At 30.1% G+C, this 19,748-nt stretch overlaps 1 protein-coding gene across 11 annotated transcripts in view; it reads right to left on the bottom strand.

The window, feature by feature from the left end:
• The window catches only part of LOC127731226 (uncharacterized protein C10orf67, mitochondrial-like), a 48,864-nt gene that overhangs the window by 20,835 nt on the left and 8,281 nt on the right, over window positions 1-19,748 (bottom strand). For 3 of the 11 annotated variants that reach the window (XM_052240203.1, XM_052240205.1, XM_052240213.1), the window contains 10 exons: window positions 19,572-19,623; window positions 19,108-19,182; window positions 18,558-18,731; window positions 17,519-17,548; window positions 16,019-16,075; window positions 12,281-12,397; window positions 10,830-10,871; window positions 8,012-8,156; window positions 5,753-5,811; window positions 3,445-3,510 (listed from right to left, as the gene is read on the bottom strand). In XM_052240203.1, the coding sequence (XP_052096163.1) occupies window positions 3,445-3,510; window positions 5,753-5,811; window positions 8,012-8,156; window positions 10,830-10,871; window positions 12,281-12,397; window positions 16,019-16,075; window positions 17,519-17,548; window positions 18,558-18,731; window positions 19,108-19,182; window positions 19,572-19,623 (817 nt within the window). The remainder of the gene's footprint in view (window positions 1-3,444; window positions 3,511-5,752; window positions 5,812-8,011; window positions 8,157-10,829; window positions 10,872-12,280; window positions 12,398-16,018; window positions 16,076-17,518; window positions 17,549-18,557; window positions 18,732-19,107; window positions 19,183-19,571; window positions 19,624-19,748) is intronic. The other 8 variants (XM_052240206.1, XM_052240204.1, XM_052240209.1 and 5 more) reach the window with 8 other exon arrangements.

Here is a 19,748-nt window from a genome sequence, read left to right as displayed (position 1 = left end):
TCCCTATCAGCGTAAAGCTAGTAAAGATATCATACTTAAATACTTTTTCACTGAAGAAAATAAAAACCCATAGCAGATTTCTAAAAACCATTTTTAAATGGCTATCCAGGAAATCTATAAACATGATCATGTACTAAAACGGAACGTTTAATTCTTACCAGTAAAACAACTCTACTGTTAATGGTACTTAAAACGGAACATTTAATTCTTACCAGTAAAACAACTCTACTGTTAATGGTACTAACATTTTACCCCCAGCGGGGTTACACAACTGAGTATTAAAAGGTGTGAGTAAAACATTAGTCACAAACTTTAAACTAGGTAAGTAGCTTGGTTTCTGTGTTAGTTACTTTTGTTACGTTATGATGGAACAGACCTTAAAATCTCATTCTTAGAGCATTGTAAATTGTATTGACAGTACATTTATTACCAAAATATTTATTCACACAAAGTTATTTCTGAAGCTCAGGGGCCATTTTTTTCAAAAAAATAAAAACAATTCTGTTAAGAAGGAATGAAAATAAAAATATTAGTAGTAAACTTTAGCATTATCAAAAGCACACATTTATAAATTGCCCTCTCTGCTTTATTGATAAAATTCATCCTTTTGCAAAATTATTTATGTTGTATGTATGTCCTGATCTTTCCTTTTTTTTTTAAAGAAATTTCATCTTGAAGCCACTCAAGATTTCTGGAACCAGTTGGACCTTTTTTTTATGATAATGAAAACTTTACTTTCAATTTCCTTTTCATTAAAAACATTTATAAAACTGAATAAACCACAGTTTTTGTTAATGACATATAATACAGTAACTGGGGGGTGATAACATTACCAAGAGTAGTCTCAATGCTAAGGGAAAACAATCAATGTTATCCCTAAAATGAACTTGTCCTTTAAGAGTTTAAAAACCAGCACATGCACCCCCAGTTTTTTCTTTGAAGATTGAATTTTCTGAGGTCACTTACTCAATAAAATGAAGTCTGTCATTAAACTTGACTAAGATTGACATGGATATAACAAAATTTATTTTCAGAAAATATGACCATTTATAGAAATAAATTGAGCTGCATCAAACTATTAAGCATACTCCCAAATCAAACATTTATAAATTACCATATCTCTGCTCTATAGAAAATAATCAAATTTTTTCTTGTCAATTTTCGTCTTTATAGTTTTTATATGCGGTGGTAATATTCCTTTTATGGTACTTTTTTCTTATAATATTGAATCGATATTTTTTATCAAATCATCTCATAAAAACTGTTTGCACATTACAAGATAGAAAAAGTCCTTCATTAACAATGTTTAAACATTAAAAGTATTACTTATTTGGCAGACTTTTCGTTTAACAAAGGGACATAATTAATTTACAAGCCAGACTAAATGTGAGAAGTGGCTAAGACTATGGGAAAGTCCAAAACAATTCCTAAATTTTACTCAGTCAACCTTAAAATGACATATGACAAATGTTCAAGACTTTGCAAATTTTATACAGAAGTTCTTGTTAGATATTGTTTTTAACATAAACTGACACAGAGATATATCTCGCCTGTCGGCATAAAATTCAGAAAAAAACAATAGGATGGACAGCAACATTGCTAATTAATTCAAAGATGCTGGACCATGAATTAGTGGGCAGGGCCTTGAAATGGTCAACAAACTGAGATGTACAGACAGTAATGTAACTTTACAGAAAATATAATCGTCTATTATATGTAGTTCCTATCAAACTAACAAAAGCAGAAAACTTCACATTGAAATTGGTAATTAATTGATAGTCACTGGACCATGAACTACTAGGGCAGGGAGTCGAAATAGTTGTCAAACTGATATGTACTAAGAGTAATGCAACTTTATAGGAAATATCATTGATCTACCACAAGTAGTTCCTATCAAACTGACTTAAGCAGAAAACTAAACTTGAACATTGCTACTGTAATGAATTCAAAGTCACTGGACCATGACCTAGGGGGCAGGGCCTCAAAATATTTGTCAAACTGATATGTACCTGTAGTAATGCAGCATTAAAGAAAATATCATTGATCTATCACAATAAGTTCCTATTTAAATAACTTAAGCAGATAACTTAACATTGAAAATAGCTTATTAATACAAAGTCACTAGACCATGACCTAGGGGGCAGGGCCTCAATATAGTCATCAAACTGATATGTACTGATACTTATGCAACTTCATACAAAATATCATTGATCTATCACAAGTAGTTCTTATCAAACTAACTTTCACAGAAAACTTACAATTGTTGACACCAACAACGACAACAAGGACTACATCATCGTCTAACAAAAAGCAATACCTATGTCTCGCCCTGATGCAACTTTCGTTGCAGGTGAGACAAAAATTGGAAAATATGACCATTTTTCACTTTTAAAATATGATTGTATTTTGTCAAACTGTTAAGCATTCTTCAAAAATCAAACATTCATAAATTACCAGTTCTCTGCTCTACAGAAAATAATAAAATATTTGCTAGTCAAATTTTTCTCTATACATTCTTTTTTTTCTATTTGCAGTTATAATATTTCTTCTAAAGTATTTTTTTCTTCTTCTTGTTACATTAAAATAATACTTATTGTCATATAATTTCATTTAAATTCTTTACGTATTAAAGAATCAAAACAAAGTGTTAAAAAAATTAAAAGTATTGTTTATTTTCCAGTTTTATTAGTTCAACTAAGGGACATAATCCATTGACAAACAAAACTAAGATGAGACAAGGTTAGAATTCACAAAACAAATATTTACCAACTCTCTGCTCTAAATGACAAAAAAAAAATTCATGATTCAGGATTATCTCAATGGCATACTGAAGTTATATCTCCTCCAATAAACAGTACGCTTAGTACATTGTATTAATACTGATTACAACAACAACTCTACTGATAAATACACCTATATGTAAGTGTTATGAAATATTCTTTAAAAATAGACCTTTTTTGTTATTATTTTTCTAACAATATTGAATACATATGAATCAATCATAGGTATAAAAGTAATATTGTAAATTGATATCACTGGTGTGATATTGTTATAGTTGATAACATTAACAGACATGTATAACTGGTGTGATATTGTTATAATTGATAACATGAACAGACATGTATAACTGGTGTGATATTGTTATAATTGATAACATGAACAGACATGTATAACTGGTGTGATATTGTTATAAATGTCGTGAATGATTGATAACATTAAGAGACTTGTATAACTGGTGTGATATTGTTATAATTGATAACATTAACAGACATGTATAACTGGTGTGATATTGTTATAATTGATAACATTAACAGACATGTATAACTGGTGTGATATTGTTATAATTGATAACATTAACAGACATGTATAACTGGTGTGACTAAATAATAACATTAACATTGCTATAACTGCCAGAACTGAACAACAACCATAAGATATACTTACTAGTTTCTCTGAAGATGCTTTTTCATTTTCTGCTGCCTTCTTGGTATTCTCAAGGTCTTTGTTAATCTAAAATTCAGTCAAAAATATTAGTTCAATGTTTAATTCTGATTTAAAGCAGACCATCTATCTTTAACCTGAAATCTGTGCCAAATATCAAGAATGATTACTCTCTAAAACAAAAAAAGACATTCTCCTCAAGTTTGGTAGCTATTGGCACATTACAAATGTTATAGCCTATTTTGAAAAGTTGGAAATTGTCCAATTGGAACCAGAATTTGCTTCTGTTGCTGTATTTTTTCACCATAACCTTCTATTCGTTATTCCTGCCAAGTTTTCTTAAGATTGACCAAGTATTTTCATAAATAAATACTATTTCCCATAGGGTTCAATGAAAATATACCAATAACCATATGTGGTATTCTTGCCCATCATACAGGTACAAAAAACAACTGACCAATTAGAATCATGAATAGCTATGTTTTTGCTTGATAACAAAAAAATGAGAAATTTTTATTGAAAAAAGAAATTTAATCATTATTTGTTCCTATTTTGCACCTGATTGGCCAAGTAGTTTCAGAGACATTGTAGCATGATTTTCAACAGAGTTTATGACACTCGATGAGCACAAAATGATAAATCTATGAAGAATAATTCTTCTAACAGGTTTTCAAGATTTGGCTTCTAAATTCAAAGAGAAAAGATAATCAATAATTTCTGTACAAAACATTGCCTCTAGCAGCCATTTTCTTTTAACTTATCAGTGCTTAATGATATTATCTATAAAACACCTTTCAACCATCATTCCTACCAATTTTGGTCCAGTAATTATAAGAAATGTGAAAAGTCAATGGACAAGAGAAGGCCGATGCAAAGAGAACACAATAACTCACATTGGCTCTTTATCCCAGCTAAACAGTCAACGAAAGAGAACACAATAACTCACATTGGCTCTTTATCCCAGCTAAACAGTCAACGAACAATATATTGCAGATCCCATATGATGGCAATACCTCACACTGGCCCTTAAGGGGAACTAAACAATTCCTATTATTTCATCAAAGCACGACCTTTCATTTTTTACTGCCAAGTTTCAAGAAGATGAAAATGCAAAAAAGATATTACCAAAACATAAGGACTGACGACAAGAAATGAAGCTTTTGGACCAAAATAAGCATCAATTTGGGTTATTTAAATCAATAAAAAATTGAGTTCCAGGCTTTAATATAATAAAATTTCATTCTGTGCTTATCATTTTAAAATCCAACATCTTGCGCAATACTTAACAGATGGTTTTGGCTTTATTTTATATAAATTGTGAATATTTCTAAGATGAATGTATGATAATACTGGATATAAAAAAAACAAAAAATCATACACCAAACAAAATCACTAAAACTAATAGCACTTGGTTAAGTTAAATATTATAAACATATTCTAAAAATAACCTATTTTAAAACAAAATATTCATAGAAGGAATATAAAACTCTATCTAAATATAAGAGATAAAACCAAATTCCAATACTGAAAGTACTATATAAACTCTATGTAATATGAACTTTTTCAAACCAACCCCTTCAGGACTAAATATTTAGTTTGGATTAGACAGATTCATAAAGATTAAATAGAAGAGTCACTTTGATATACGAGTTCAGACAAGGGGCTGGGTTTATGCAGGGAGTGGTTATATAAGCTTTACTAATTTCAACTTAAATTGTTTCCCTACAATTTACCTTCCTTCTATGGTGTATAAGCTTAACAGAAGAAATAATATATTACATATAGAGTTCTATATAACTAAGTATAACAAATCATTTATTACACAGATTACTATAAGAGGTTGTCATTTAAATTTCAACATTTGTATTATTCTCTCACGATTACACACTGGCTAGACATATCTCTGTGTCAACAGTTAAATCTGTGGTCATAAACTTGGCTTTTTACTAATTTGTAGACTTTGTTTTATTTATGTTCATGAAATGAGATAAGTCAATATGATCTTATATAATAGTATGGCTGAGGAAAAAAATGGGAGATTACACAATTTATGTGCTGATTTATTTATTCAATGTAAACTCAATTTGCCCACTAACTACTATTTTGTGTGTTTTATAATAAAATTGGAAAAAAAAAACCAAAGATGGACATATCAATTTTGGGGGTAAAAAACTATCAGCAATATGCTTTAAATACAAAATGAAGTCATGTTCTTATTTCTAATTCAAGCATCTTATCCTGGTGGAAAATTGGTTGATCTTCATGTTCTGTTGTACAAGAATTACATATATGCTTTATTTTATACTGGTACCTTATCAGACTTTATCTTTTCTTGGTCAAGCTCCTGATTCAGTGTTTCTATTTGTTGATCTGAATTGTTTAAAATAAAATTCAAAATATTACAGTAAAACTAATTATAATTGCAATTATAAGTAATTGTGTGTTCCTCACAAAGATTTTGTTGTTATAATCTTAAACTTTTCCTCATTTCTTATTTGATGTTACCTGAACATCCATCTCATTATGGTCTAAATGTTTACATTAAATTCTAATAACTAACATTTATAACGCACGTCTGGCGCAGAAAATTTTAATCCTGGTATCTATGATGAGTTTATATTATAAGCTATTTTGACTTATCCTCAATTTACTGAACAACCTTAAAGATTCCTATTTAGTGTAGTTGGATTGCTGTCTTGTAATGTAAAAGTATAGTCTTAGATACATGATTTTTTTTGTAAGTTGCTATTAGCTTTGAACTAGCTGTCAGTAACTCAAACTGCAAGTACACTCAGATCTGTACTTTGTGCCTTTTTAGTTGTGGGGGATGTACAAATATCCTGCCACGTCCGGTCTGTGTTTTTGTTAGATGTTTTTTTCTGCTTTGTATTGATCTGATGAGTTAAGCCATTTTCAACTGATTTTTATAGTTTGTTCTTTATGTCGTACTGTTACACCACTGTCCAAGGTTAGGGGGAGGGTTTGGTGCCAGCAAACATGTTAAACTCCTCCACATTCTGTATGTGCCTGTCCCAAGTCAGGAGCCTGTAATTCATTGGTTGTCATTTTTTATTGTATACCATATTTGTTTTGAACATAAATTAGGCCATCATTTTTCTCGTTTGAATTGTTTTACATTTGTCATTTCCGGCCTTTTATAGCTTACTATGCGGTATGGGTTTTGCTCATTGTTGAAGGTCGTACTGTGACCTATAGTTGACTTCTACGTCATTTGGTCTCTGGTGGAGAGTTGTCTCATTGGCAATCATACCACATCTTCTTATTTTTATTTATACCCCACATTAATTTTCATAATACCCTACTTCTTATTTTTATATCTACCCCACATTAATATTCATATAACATTATACACCTATTGACTGGTTATGAGGGTAATAGCAAGTTTGTTGTCCCTGAGATACCAACTATTGCTGGAGGCGAAGCTGAGGGCAATAGTTAGTATCAAAGGGACAACAAACTTGCTATTACACTCATAATCAGTCATTAAGTGTTTTATTATACCAAACAAAACAACTTTCTAAAAAGACTACATGTATACACCACTTGGAAAAACACCAAATAGTCACATAGACATGCACAAGATGAACTATCAGGTTGTTTTTTTTTTGCCTGTGTGGTGTTTGTCAATATTTTAATTACTGTAATCAAGACCAGGAATCCTTGTGTAAAAATTCCTGTGCATATAATAAACGCTAGCTAAAATATTTTACCATACACCAAAGCAATCCCAGATTATGAAGACGACGACATACCCATACCATAAATTTGTTATGTTTTAGTTCTTAAAATACGTCGCACAGACTTTCTTTTTCTTTTTTAATTGCTTTTAGTAAGTAATATATAAATTTGAAATTACGACAACAAACACATACAGATTATACTGTTTACAATATGTCAGAGTTTAACGTTGCCAAGCGCACAAATCCAAGAAGACTAAACTATGACGTCATTGTTGTCTAATGAAAAATCAGTATGAAAAAGTACGGGAAATATGTTTATAAAACTATTGACCGGGGTAATAGTCTTTAGAGGGAGGGTTGGGATCCAACTAACATGTTTAACCCCGCCACATTCTGTATGTATGTGCCTGTCCCAAGTCAGGAGCCTGTAATTCAGTGGTTGTCGTTTGTTTATATGTTACATATTTGTTATTCGTTCATTTTTGTACATAAATTAGGCTGTTAGTTTTCTCGTTTGAATTGTTTTACATTGTCATTTCAGGGCCTTTTATGGCTGACTGTGCGGTATGGGCTTTGCTCATTGTTGAAGGCCGTACAGTGACCTATAATTGTTAATTTCTGTGTCATTTGGTCTCTTGTGGAGAGTTGTCTCATTGGCAATCATACCACATCTTTTTTTATATATTTGAAACTAATGACTGACAAATAGTCTGTGGAATGAAATAGCACAAATATTTCATTTTTTTTTTAAATAGAAAAAACATATTGAGGTATAATAAAACTTCTTACTTTAATGTATACTCCACATTAATATTCATATTACCCAACTTCTTACTTTAATGTATACTCCACATTAATATTCATATTACCTAACTTCTTATTTTCATCATCTTTGGAATCTACTTGGTCCTGTAGATTATTGACCTTGACATTTAGATCTTCGACCTCTACCCTCAAGTCCTCTAACTCTTGATTGAATTGTGGCGATGGGGTTCTCATAGACACAGACTCAATCTGTAAAATACAATCAATAAAATTCAGATATTATCTGAGGAGGACCCCCCTTATAGATCTATATATATGATAAATGCATAGAATTTTTACAAGTACCACTCCAAACATTGGCCTACTATGGGGCCCCTCTTTTCAAAATCTTGGATCAGCAACTGATAAAAATAAATATACAAAAATAACTACAATATTTTTTTTTACTTACTAGTTAGGTAGTTTACATTGTATAAAAATATGAAAAATTTCTTCATCTTCTATTATATGCATTTCCTATTAGTCAATCACATTATTCAAAGAATGAAATCAATTTGATGTATAGAACTTTTATATGGTTAATTATTTGTTTTCTTCTATGATTAAAACGAAATTTCTACTAGAAAAAATAAACATCCCTAACTTTGCTTGCCATTCACAGCATATAAATAGTTTCCTTATTGTATTTTAAAAAATTTTCACAAAATTTTATGAAAACAATGATATCAAACATTCATAGGAGACAAGAAATATTGCTAGTTACTACTACAAAAACATACAATTCTTCACTGAAATAATATATAACCAAGTGTCAAAAAGATACTTCAAAATCCACTTCACAACTTAAAAGCAGCATGATAACAACAGACAAAGACAATGAATGATTAAGACTTATCTATTATCAAATTTTACTTACTCACTCTACCGGTACCTATTCTATGAGAAATATCATTTACCGGTACATGGCAAAACTCTTTTTATAGCATTAAAACAACATTTATTCAAATTAAATGAAACTGAATAAAAGAACAGAGTTCTAATGTCCCCTGCATTGCACATATCTTATCTATCCAAGGGCAATAACTAAAAACCATGGTTTTTGTTTTGTTTCTTAAAACTTTTTATAAATATCTTAGAGAAATGTAGGCTTGAGAGCAAATAAAATGCAATTTCCAATATAATTAATATTTCCAAGGGACAGAACTCTTTTACATTTATTGGATCGGCACTGATTTTCAAATTTGTCCGAGACATTGCTGATATAAATCTTTGAAATAAATTTGATAAAAAATTGACAAGAATAGTACACATGAGAGCGCTAACAATGAAATTTTCCATAAAATTAATATTTCCAAGGGTCATAACTTTTTGAAAATAATTGATCGGGACTGGGAATGATTTTCGAATTTTTCTGAGAAATTACTGATATAATCCTATGATATAATTTTCATGAAAATCTGGCAAGAATTGTACACATGAAAGCGCTAACAATGAATTTTCCATACAATTATTATTTCAAAGGAGCATAGCTCGTTTAAAAATAGTTGATAGCCACTGATTTTCGAACTTGTCCAAGACATTGCTGATATAAACCTATGATATAAGTTTTCTAAAAATCTGGCAAGAAAATGTACACATGAGAGAGCTAACAAGACCAGACGGACAGACGGACCCCCATTATTTATATGTCCCCCGCAATGCGTCGCACAGGGAACAAAAAAACAAATAAATACAAAAAACTAATGGTGAGACAATGAATGACAGCCAACACTACATACCACATCATCCTGAAATAAATCAAAAAATGTTAGATACATTTCAGTATAGGTTCAGCTGAGGTTTCACTCTATACCAGTTACCGTCACCTTGCATTTGATGCAATAACAGAGGTGTTGCATAAATACAGCATACTGCTATTGTCTTCATAAAAAATACTTTTATCTTATTTTTATAAACTTGGTTTTGTTTCATGCAATCAAGACTGGGAATTCTTGATTTTTTTTTCATTCACCACATCGTGGGAAGATACGCGTGCAGGGACATAAGGTCATCACTTCATGACACCCTCGATTTTAGAAAACTGACTGTTTTCAGATAAAGTAATAGCAAAGCTTTCATTGGACATAAAATTTCCTTAAAAAAAAGTTTATTAATTTAAAAATCACTTTCTATGAATTCCTTCCATATTCAAACTGATTAAATTAAAAAGGTTTTGGAAAAAAAAACCACAAAGCTATCAGTATGTTGTTTAAATAAGCACAAGAGCATGTGCGCATAGGTTTGAAACTTAACTTTGCATTTAAAAATCAGTTATTTTAGGTTTGTCTCCAAATACTAACTTAAATAAGAACTCAAACTGAAATATTTAAACTAAAGGATGCTTGACAAAAATGTCTTGATTTCAGATTTCACATATCAATAACCAGAAAACAAGTGTTTTTTTTAAAGACAAAAGTTAAACTTTCTAATCAGAGTGTAATTGCATTAATAAAGTGTACAAACTGATCACCATTTAAATTATACATTTCAAAGGATGCAATGAATATCAGTTAACAGAACCTGCATTAAGGTAACCTTGGTTTGCTTAAATATGTTAAATGTCTTCAGTTATTAAGAGGGAAAAAACAATAAAACAAAAACAGGATAAAAAATAAGTCCGGAGTGATCAATTTTTTTGGGGGGAAAACTGGCATTTAGATTCAATTTTCTTCAAGTTATCTTTTTCAACTTACCAGAAAATTGACATTTTAATGTATCAATCACTTTTCATTTGTCCTAAATATGAGACATGATGAAAATAATAATTCCTATGTTTATTTTAATAATACTTAGTACAAACATGATTAACTGATAAAAGTTGATCAACAAAGTGAAACCTCTGGCTGATATATTAGTAGGAAATTCCCTTGACCAGCTGACTACCTTAGTTTCTGGAGTTACAGCTTTAGGGAAAGATTTTTCTCTCTGAAATCACAACTGAATTAGTTCTAACTACTACAAATACAGTTAATCAAATTATACCATTGAAAAACAAATTTAATTTAAATCCTAATCTGATGAAATCTTAACTACTACACTAACCAATCAAAACAAAGGAATTTGTTCCATCAAGAAATATTATGTCAGGTATATGTCAAGAAAAAATAGTTGCTTTCTTTTCTTGTCTTCATTAAAACCAAGCAAATTTGCTGTATGTTTCTTCCGTGTATTTTGTACTAATTTCAAAAATAAACAAAATAAACAAACAAAACACACACACACAAATATAAAGCTAGCCTGGGGACACTGAATATTTTGTGTCTACTTATAACTGTTTGTCTTGTATCAGCAAACTGCTGAGTCTGATTAAGATTGGACTTCACTGTTCTACAGAAATCTTCTCTTCTTTTTATCTGGTGTTTAAATCTTTTTGGATCCTTTTCAGAAATAAAGGCATAAATCCCCACTTATACAGCTGGACTTTAGGGGAGGTATTCTCCAAAATAAATTATCAATGGGTCCAATGGCCAAAGATATGTTTACAGGAACAGTATTTATATCTTATCTGTAATCAATTATTAAATAACTAAACATAAAATTAACATTTATAAAAAAATATATATGTTTTTAGAAATGGGGGCAATTTTGGTTGATGGTCAGAAACAGAAGTAAAATGTTGATAGCTCGTACTGGTGAGCTAAATGAGCTAAAAAAGATTGTCTAATGTTACCATACACATCATAATTAGATGTATTTAAATGAAAAACTTAAAAAGAATAGATTGTTCTGAAAAGATCAGAACTAAATTTACATAGTCTGTATTAAAACACATTATCATATAATTTAGATTGGTCTAATTGTCAAACACTGATTTGACCTGGACTATATATTCTACAATTCTAATCCTTGATAAGACTCCCTGATTATATATAAAATCAAACGTTCATTCTGAAGGAACAATGAAAACACAACAATATTATTAGTAAAATACATCCAAGAAAAACACAAACATGTACCATACCAACACACAAACACACATATGTTTATTACCATATTGACATATGCTGTTTATTCACAACTTACTGTATATGTAAAAGTGCATATTATTTGGAATAAAGACAGAATCCACTCATCAATATATAAGGATCAACAATTAACATTCCCATATGACTGTGTTAATCACAATGTTATAACTTGGTTTTAATAAACAACACATAAAAAGCCATTTAAATCCCCTCAGAATCAAATATTACACAGAAAACCAACTACCCAATTATTTCCTGATACCATCCTTTGGCAAAGAAGATAGTAGAAATCCCATAAACCAGATATAGAACTTTCTGTCAAGGACCATTATACCTGCACAGCAAAGTTAGTCACGTCACACATCTTACCGCTGGTTCCGGGGGTGGTTGGGGCTTGGATTTTTTAGGTTTCTTTGTCTCCATTGGAGGAGGAGGTGGTGGGAGGTTAGGCGGTGGTGCCAGTGGTGATTTAGATTTTTGTGAAATCTAAAAAAAAGTAACATTAGTCAACTTGTGAAAAAAACATGTAACACAAAATGTGATATGAACAAGGACTTTCCTTAAAAATGTGAATCAAACGTGAAATTATGTATAAATGTGAATGAAATGTGAAGATGATGAGAAATAACTGAAACATTGAATTTTAGCATTTGAAGATAATCAACCAGTTTTAACGATATTTATTAAATCTCATCACAACTTCCATAAAGATATTTCATTATTTCAATGTAGCAAAGAAATATTCAAAATTTAAAACTGAATAACTTAATCGAAACATATATCCATCAAAAGCTGTGGTACATTATTCAATAATAGGCAACTTTCATTTAACAGCTTGTTTCAAACCTAACATACTCCTTTTATGTTGTTAACAATCCCATTAGTCCACGTTATGATGATATGACATATAGGTTGTAAATAGAGATGTGTAGGTTCTGATGTAGAAAAAATACTTAATTTACACTCAACAGAAATTCAATAAGGTTGAAAATCAAAAGTACATGTTCTGTAAGAAAAAAATCCTCTAAAATATGGGAAAATCACTATATATCTGAGGAAGAATTGTGTTATTGTTGTTCTTCATCTTAACTGTTACTGATAGGGCTTCAAACTAGACAGCATGTCCCCTAATAACTAAGTTAATCATAAGAAATACTACATCTTAAACCAAAAACTATTTTTATAATTATATTATTCAATAGGAAAAAAATTCCACCAAATAAATTTTCTACATTATTTAATTCAAACCTCAAATAATTCCTTTAGACAGAAAGTATTCAACGACTGCAATGAAACAATTTATATTAACATCATTGGGTACTACTGACTCTTATTATCAACCATGATAAAAACAGTTCTTTAAGTATTATAAACTGTAATGAACAGTATCATCTAGGTGATAACCTATAAGCACTATCGTCCATCATCTAACAGTTATAATCTATACTATGCTCTGTACCTGTATTTTATATGTACAATAAAAATAAAATATGGTCAAGAATTAAATGTCCAATGGAATGTACATTGGCTTTAGTCTTCAGGTCAGTGGAATTTTAAATATTATTTATGGAAGATGTAAGCTTAAGTATAAGTTTGTATAGGTACATGATATTTTCCAGAGAATGCTTGGCTTATTTAACATATTTTCCAGAGAATGCTTGGCTTATTTAACATATTTTCCAGAGAATGCTTGGCTTATTTAACATATTTTTCAGAGAATGCTTGGCTTATTTAACATTTGCCAGAGAATGCTTGGCTTATTTAACATATTTTCCAGAGAATGCTTGGCTTATTTAACATATTTTCCAGAGAATACTTGGCTTATTTAACATATTTTCCAGAGAATGCTTGGCTTATTTAAAATTTGCCAGAGAATGCTTGGCTTATTTAACATTTGCCAGAGAATGCTTGGTGTATTTAACATATTTGCCAGAGAATGCTTGGTGTATTTAACATATTTTCCAGAGAATGCTTGGCATATCTAACATTTGCCAGAGAATGCTTGGCTTATTTAACATATTTTCCAGAGAATACTTGGCTTATTTAACATATTTTCCAGAGAATGCTTGGCTTATTTAAAATTTGCCAGAGAATGCTTGGCTTATTTAACATTTGCCAGAGAATGCTTGGCTTATTTAACATTTGCCAGAGAATGCTTGGCTTATTTAACATTTGCCAGAGAATGCTTGGCTTATTTAACATATTTTCCAGAGAATGCTTGGCTTATTTAACATATTTTCCAGAGAATGCTTGGCTTATTTAACATTTTTTCCCATAGAATGCTTGGCTTATTTAACATTTGCCAGAGAATGCTTGGCTTATTTAACATTTGCCAGAGAATGCTTGGCTTATTTAACATTTGCCAGAGAATGCTTGGCTTATTTAACATTTGCCAGAGAATGCTTGGCTTATTTAACATATTTTCCAGAGAATGCTTGGCTTATTTAACATATTTTCAAGAGAATGCTTAGCTTATTTAACATTTTTTCCAGAGAATGCTTGGCTTATTTAACATATTTTCCAGAGAATGCTTGGCTTATTTAACATTTTTTCCAGAGAATGCTTGGCCTATTTAACATTTGCCAGAGAATGCTTGGCTTATTTAACATTTGCCAGAGAATGCTTGGCTTATTTAACATTTGCCAGAGAATGCTTGGCTTATTTAACATTTGCCAGAGAATGCTTGGCTTATTTAACATTTTTTCCAGAGAATGCTTGGCTTATTTAACATTTGCCAGAGAATGCTTGGCTTATTTAACATATTTTCCAGAGAATGCTTGGCTTATTTAACATTTGCCAGAGAATGCTTGGCTTATCTAACATATTTTCCAGAGAATGCTTGGTTTATTTAACATTTGCCAGAGAATGCTTGGCTTATTTAACATATTTTCCAGAGAATGCTTGGCTTATTTAACATTTGCCAGAGAATGCTTGGCTTATTTAACATATTTTCCAGAGAATGCTTGGCTTATTTAACATTTGCCAGAGAATGCTTGGCTTATTTAACATATTTTCCAGAGAATGCTTGGCTTATTTAACATTTGCCAGAGAATGCTTGGCTTATTTAACATATTTTCCAGAGAATGCTTGGCTTATTTAACATTTGCCAGAGAATGCTTGGCTTAATTAACATATTTTCCAGAGAATGCTTGGCTTATTTAACATTTGCCAGAGAATGCTTGGCTTATTTAACATATTTTCCAGAGAATGCTTGGCTTATTTAACATTTGCCAGAGAATGCTTGGCTTATTTAACATATTTTCCAGAGAATGCTTGGTGTATTTAACATTTGCCAGAGAATGCTTGGCGTATTTAACATTTGCCAGAATACCAGTAAGACATGGAACAATCAACAACTTGACCAAAAACATAACAATAAAAACAGTTTGAAACCTTCCTACAACTTTTATAAAAAAACTCACAATGGTTTTTTTTATTAAAGATAGGAAAATATGTTTATATTTGAAGTAAGAATAATATAATTTTCTTTGTTTATTGTATATATCATTTGTTTATTGTATATATCATTAAGAACATGCAGAGGACTCCTAACTTGAAGATGTATATACATATCTACAATTAGGACTTGTTAGATAATTATTCTACATTTATTCAATAAAGGTATAGGGTTTGATTGAAATTAACTATAGAAACTTCTGTCATGTAAACTTTTATATAAACACACTTAAATATTTTAGTAGTATTTTCGGATGATAACATAAAATATGCGTTGAAAATTTTTGAAAATTTTAGAAATTCTGTTACAACTAAAAGCATACATTAAAAAATATGAAAATACAGTATACAAATTTTTCAAAATAAGCATTATAAATCATTATTAAAATAAAAATACAGGTTTTCAAGAAAGGTATGTATTATATTGTGGTAAAGTTTTTCTACAGAAGTTTCTATGATTTTGACATGTTATACACAGAGGGATCTTGTATGATGATGTTTGACATGTTATACACAGAGGGATCTTGTATCATGATGGTAATTCAATGTATTATATGTTTAACATGATGGTTAGAAGTCAAATGATTAGGGAATACATGATAGATTAGACGAGAAACACTTCAGTTAGAATTTCCGACACAAATAATTTACCGGAGACTGAATTGAAGCTGGTGTATTGTTTGATGGCCTTTCTGACGGTGATGGAGACTAAAATAAAATGTCAATGTCGATATTACATCAAGCATATGTACAATATCTGTACTCAATATCAAATTATACACTCATTACATATAATACCCTGCAACAGACGGGTAACATAATAAAAATTAGCATCTTGTAAGTACTGTATATCAAATCAAAATTCTACACTTAAAATAATATTATAAAGATTCTATAAAAAGGCTGTAAAAGAAACATTAGACTTGAAGAAAATGCTCCAGTACAGATAGAACACAGGTTGTTTACATACAACTATCAGATTTATCTAAACATCAGAATTATTAGTCATTTAATTCTTATCATTGAATTCAAAACCATAAAAAAAATCAAAAATCAAAAAATGTCTGCAGCAGCCAAGATCACATTTTAGACAAAGTTGTTTACAAGGTCATAATAAAGCAATGAACAATTTCCAAGTAATAAAGGGAAAAAATATTTGTATTATATAAATGTACAAGAGGTGCTAAAAGTAATCTTAAAAAAAAAAAAGATACTGCACCAGTAACTGATGACACCACTTATTAACCTTAATTTAACATCTCTAAATCAATACTTTTATGTTTCAAAAGGCCCAAGAGATTTTAGATATATAATTTTAACTTCTTTTAATAATCATGTACTCATTTGTTGATATTTATCTTAATCCTTTTTTTTTATAAACATAATCTTTTAAAACATGTTGTGTAAATAGCAGACTTTACACAAGCCATGACAGTGAACACAACAGCATTCATTACACCAGCCATGACAGTGAACACAACAGCATTTATTATCAATCAAATCAAAATAAAGAATTATTTTAAAACAAGTATGTCTGAAAGTTGTATGTGTAGACCCACAATGTTACAATGTAGATTTTGTGAAAGTAACGATAAATAATAATAAAAGCAGACAGTAAGCTTTTTAAAAACCAGATAGCACATATCACAAATCTTAGTTTCTCGATAGAGCAAAACTTAAAAATAGATGACAATATTAGCTTATTAATTATGAAAAAAATTTAGTCTAACAAGTGGTATGACTAATTAATGACAGTCAGTGTTGTGCCTAGGTAACAAGACAATTTCATAAATCTAATATTTTCTAGGTAAAGCCTCATCTCTCAAATATTTTAATCAAACCTAATACCGTGGATTCATTTATGATCGTGGATACCAATTTTCATGGATTGAGGAATAATTATATTTTCGTGGATACTTGATATTGTGGTTTTTACCAATGTCAGCTGACAAGCCTTTAGAAAATTTGTTCTCTGTTGACCATTTAAATTCTTGGTTCACCTATACCCACAAAATCACATAAATTGGTATGCCAAGAATAATTATGAATTCACAATAACTAGAAAAGTATCAAAAGACTGAAATAATAAAATGCTAAAACCTTCAGCACAACAGTGACGTAAAGAGTAATGGAGCTATATGTGGACTATACCTCTATCACCTTAGGGTCTGCCTCTACAGTCTGATCAAGCATGAAATATATATATATATATATAAAGTTTGTTCTCATTCTACATCTTTATCTCGATGATTTTATCTCAAACATGGTTTAAACTTATCAATACATCGATCTTTATCAAGTCTTCTTTAACCAATTTTCTAGCATTTCACAGCAGCAAAAAAAAGGATGAGTTCCAAATAAGAATTCTTTCAAAATCAAAAAAACTTCACTCGAGTTTATTCCTAATGTTCATATCTATAATAACCTGAGGTTGTTTGATATCGATTAACCTAGTTCCACATAGGATATGATCGAAAAAACACTATAAGAATGTTCAAATTGTTCTCCTGTAAGTTGTGTTAAGTTCCACCTGTACTCAAGGGTAATGGTCACTATTGGTAAATCTTTATGGACAACCAGGCAGTTTTACTTTCATTTTATGTATATTTTTTTCCTGTTTGTTTAGTAGTGTCAATTTTAGACTATTCTGTACATAATAAATTTGCTGGTTGGTTGTCTTCTATAGACTCTTATATACTGTAAATTCAGAAATTATTGCCAGTTTTTATTAATGCTATAAATATAGACTGGATGAGTATCGCAATATTAAGAACTCGCATTATGATATCTTATTCATATATCTGTATGTAGATTTCCCTGCAATCACATTAATAAATCTGGCAATTTTGTCAATTCTTCAAAAATCACAATGATAAGTGCACACAATATTTCTGAATTTACAGTATATCTTCCATCTATTACTATCCATAATATCTGTATTCCTTGAAGGATTTATATCTTATCCATTTAATATGTCTTGATTATTTGACCCTTGTAGCGGCCATCATTTATACAGACTGAAGGAGAAGTTATATTTCTTTTGCCTACTTAAAAACAAATTGGTATTACAATATTTAAAAGTTTTATGCCATGCTTTCAGATATGCTCTCTGAACATATGCATTCTATAAAGCTTTGTGTATGGGGAGCCCTAACTACCTACAGTATTGATATAGATATAGAATACCTACACTTTCCAGGTCCACTTTACTCTGTTGATATTGAGCAAGTTGCAACTTTAACATTTGTATAACATTCTGGTTCTGTTGAATTGTCTGTTGTAATTCTCTATATTTCTCATCCAGTAGATACTGGTCCCCTGCCTGCTTTTGCTTCTCTTTCTGCATTTTGTTTTCTAAATTTTTCTATTCAACCAGAAAATAATTCAACATGAATACAAATTAATGTATTAAATATCAATGCACCAGGACAAAAGTTTAAATAGCCAAAGATGTATGGCTAAATAAGTTCAGGAATAAACATAAATAAATAAAAATGTCCTAATACCAACAAGAATCCTTAGAATACACTATTTAGGTTAATGACTTTAACACATTTTTAGTTTATATTTATCACATTTGTTTTCATTGGTTTTGCTAATAACTTTATAGTGGGGTTCTACGACCAAAGTAATTTTTACATAATTACACTGTCAGTTCATTTAATCTTTTGTGGATAGTTTTTGGTAATGGAATTCATACCAAATTTTGTTATTTCAATCACACATATCAGAATAGTTACATTATACAATACTGCCAGTCTGGCTACTGCATCAGCTAACTGTTGTCTAAATGCTTTTCTCACGGTCGATACTCTCTACAAATAAAATATGTACTTATTTTAACAATGCATTTCTCATATTGGTAAGAAATAAAGATATTTGAATTTGAATTTGTTAATAAACATGCCTAATCAAAATATTTCATACTTGAACAAAGTTTTCTTGTTATAGTCACTGAAGCATCACAGGATGCCAATGAAAATGAATAACAAATAGCAATGGTCTATCATAAGTGCATATTTCTAATTTATCAGAAATTTTACATTATGTGTTGAGAGTGCCAAAGAAATAAAAAAAAACACCAAAATAGTTCTTCCAACTCAATCTTTGTCGCAGAAAGATAAAAACTAACTGGTCTCTGAATTCTGTGTTGTTGTTGCTATTTATGCATTTAATTTTTTTTATCTTTTTGTAGTATACTTACATCTTCATGAATTCTTTCTAATTCAGCTACTTTCTCATTAATTCTACAATATCTGTAAAAAAATAACAACAATTACATGAAATTATTTGTTTATTATTTTCTGATGTTTCCAAGAAAAAAAGAGAAAGATTCTACACCCAGTATTACACGATAGGAAACATCCTATTTTCATTTTTT

Source organism: Mytilus californianus, unplaced genomic scaffold (assembly GCF_021869535.1).
Source record: "Mytilus californianus isolate M0D057914Y unplaced genomic scaffold, xbMytCali1.0.p SCAF_2, whole genome shotgun sequence".
Classification (NCBI taxonomy): Eukaryota; Metazoa; Mollusca; class Bivalvia; order Mytilida; family Mytilidae; genus Mytilus; species Mytilus californianus.
This window is presented reverse-complemented; position numbering and strand designations above follow the sequence as displayed.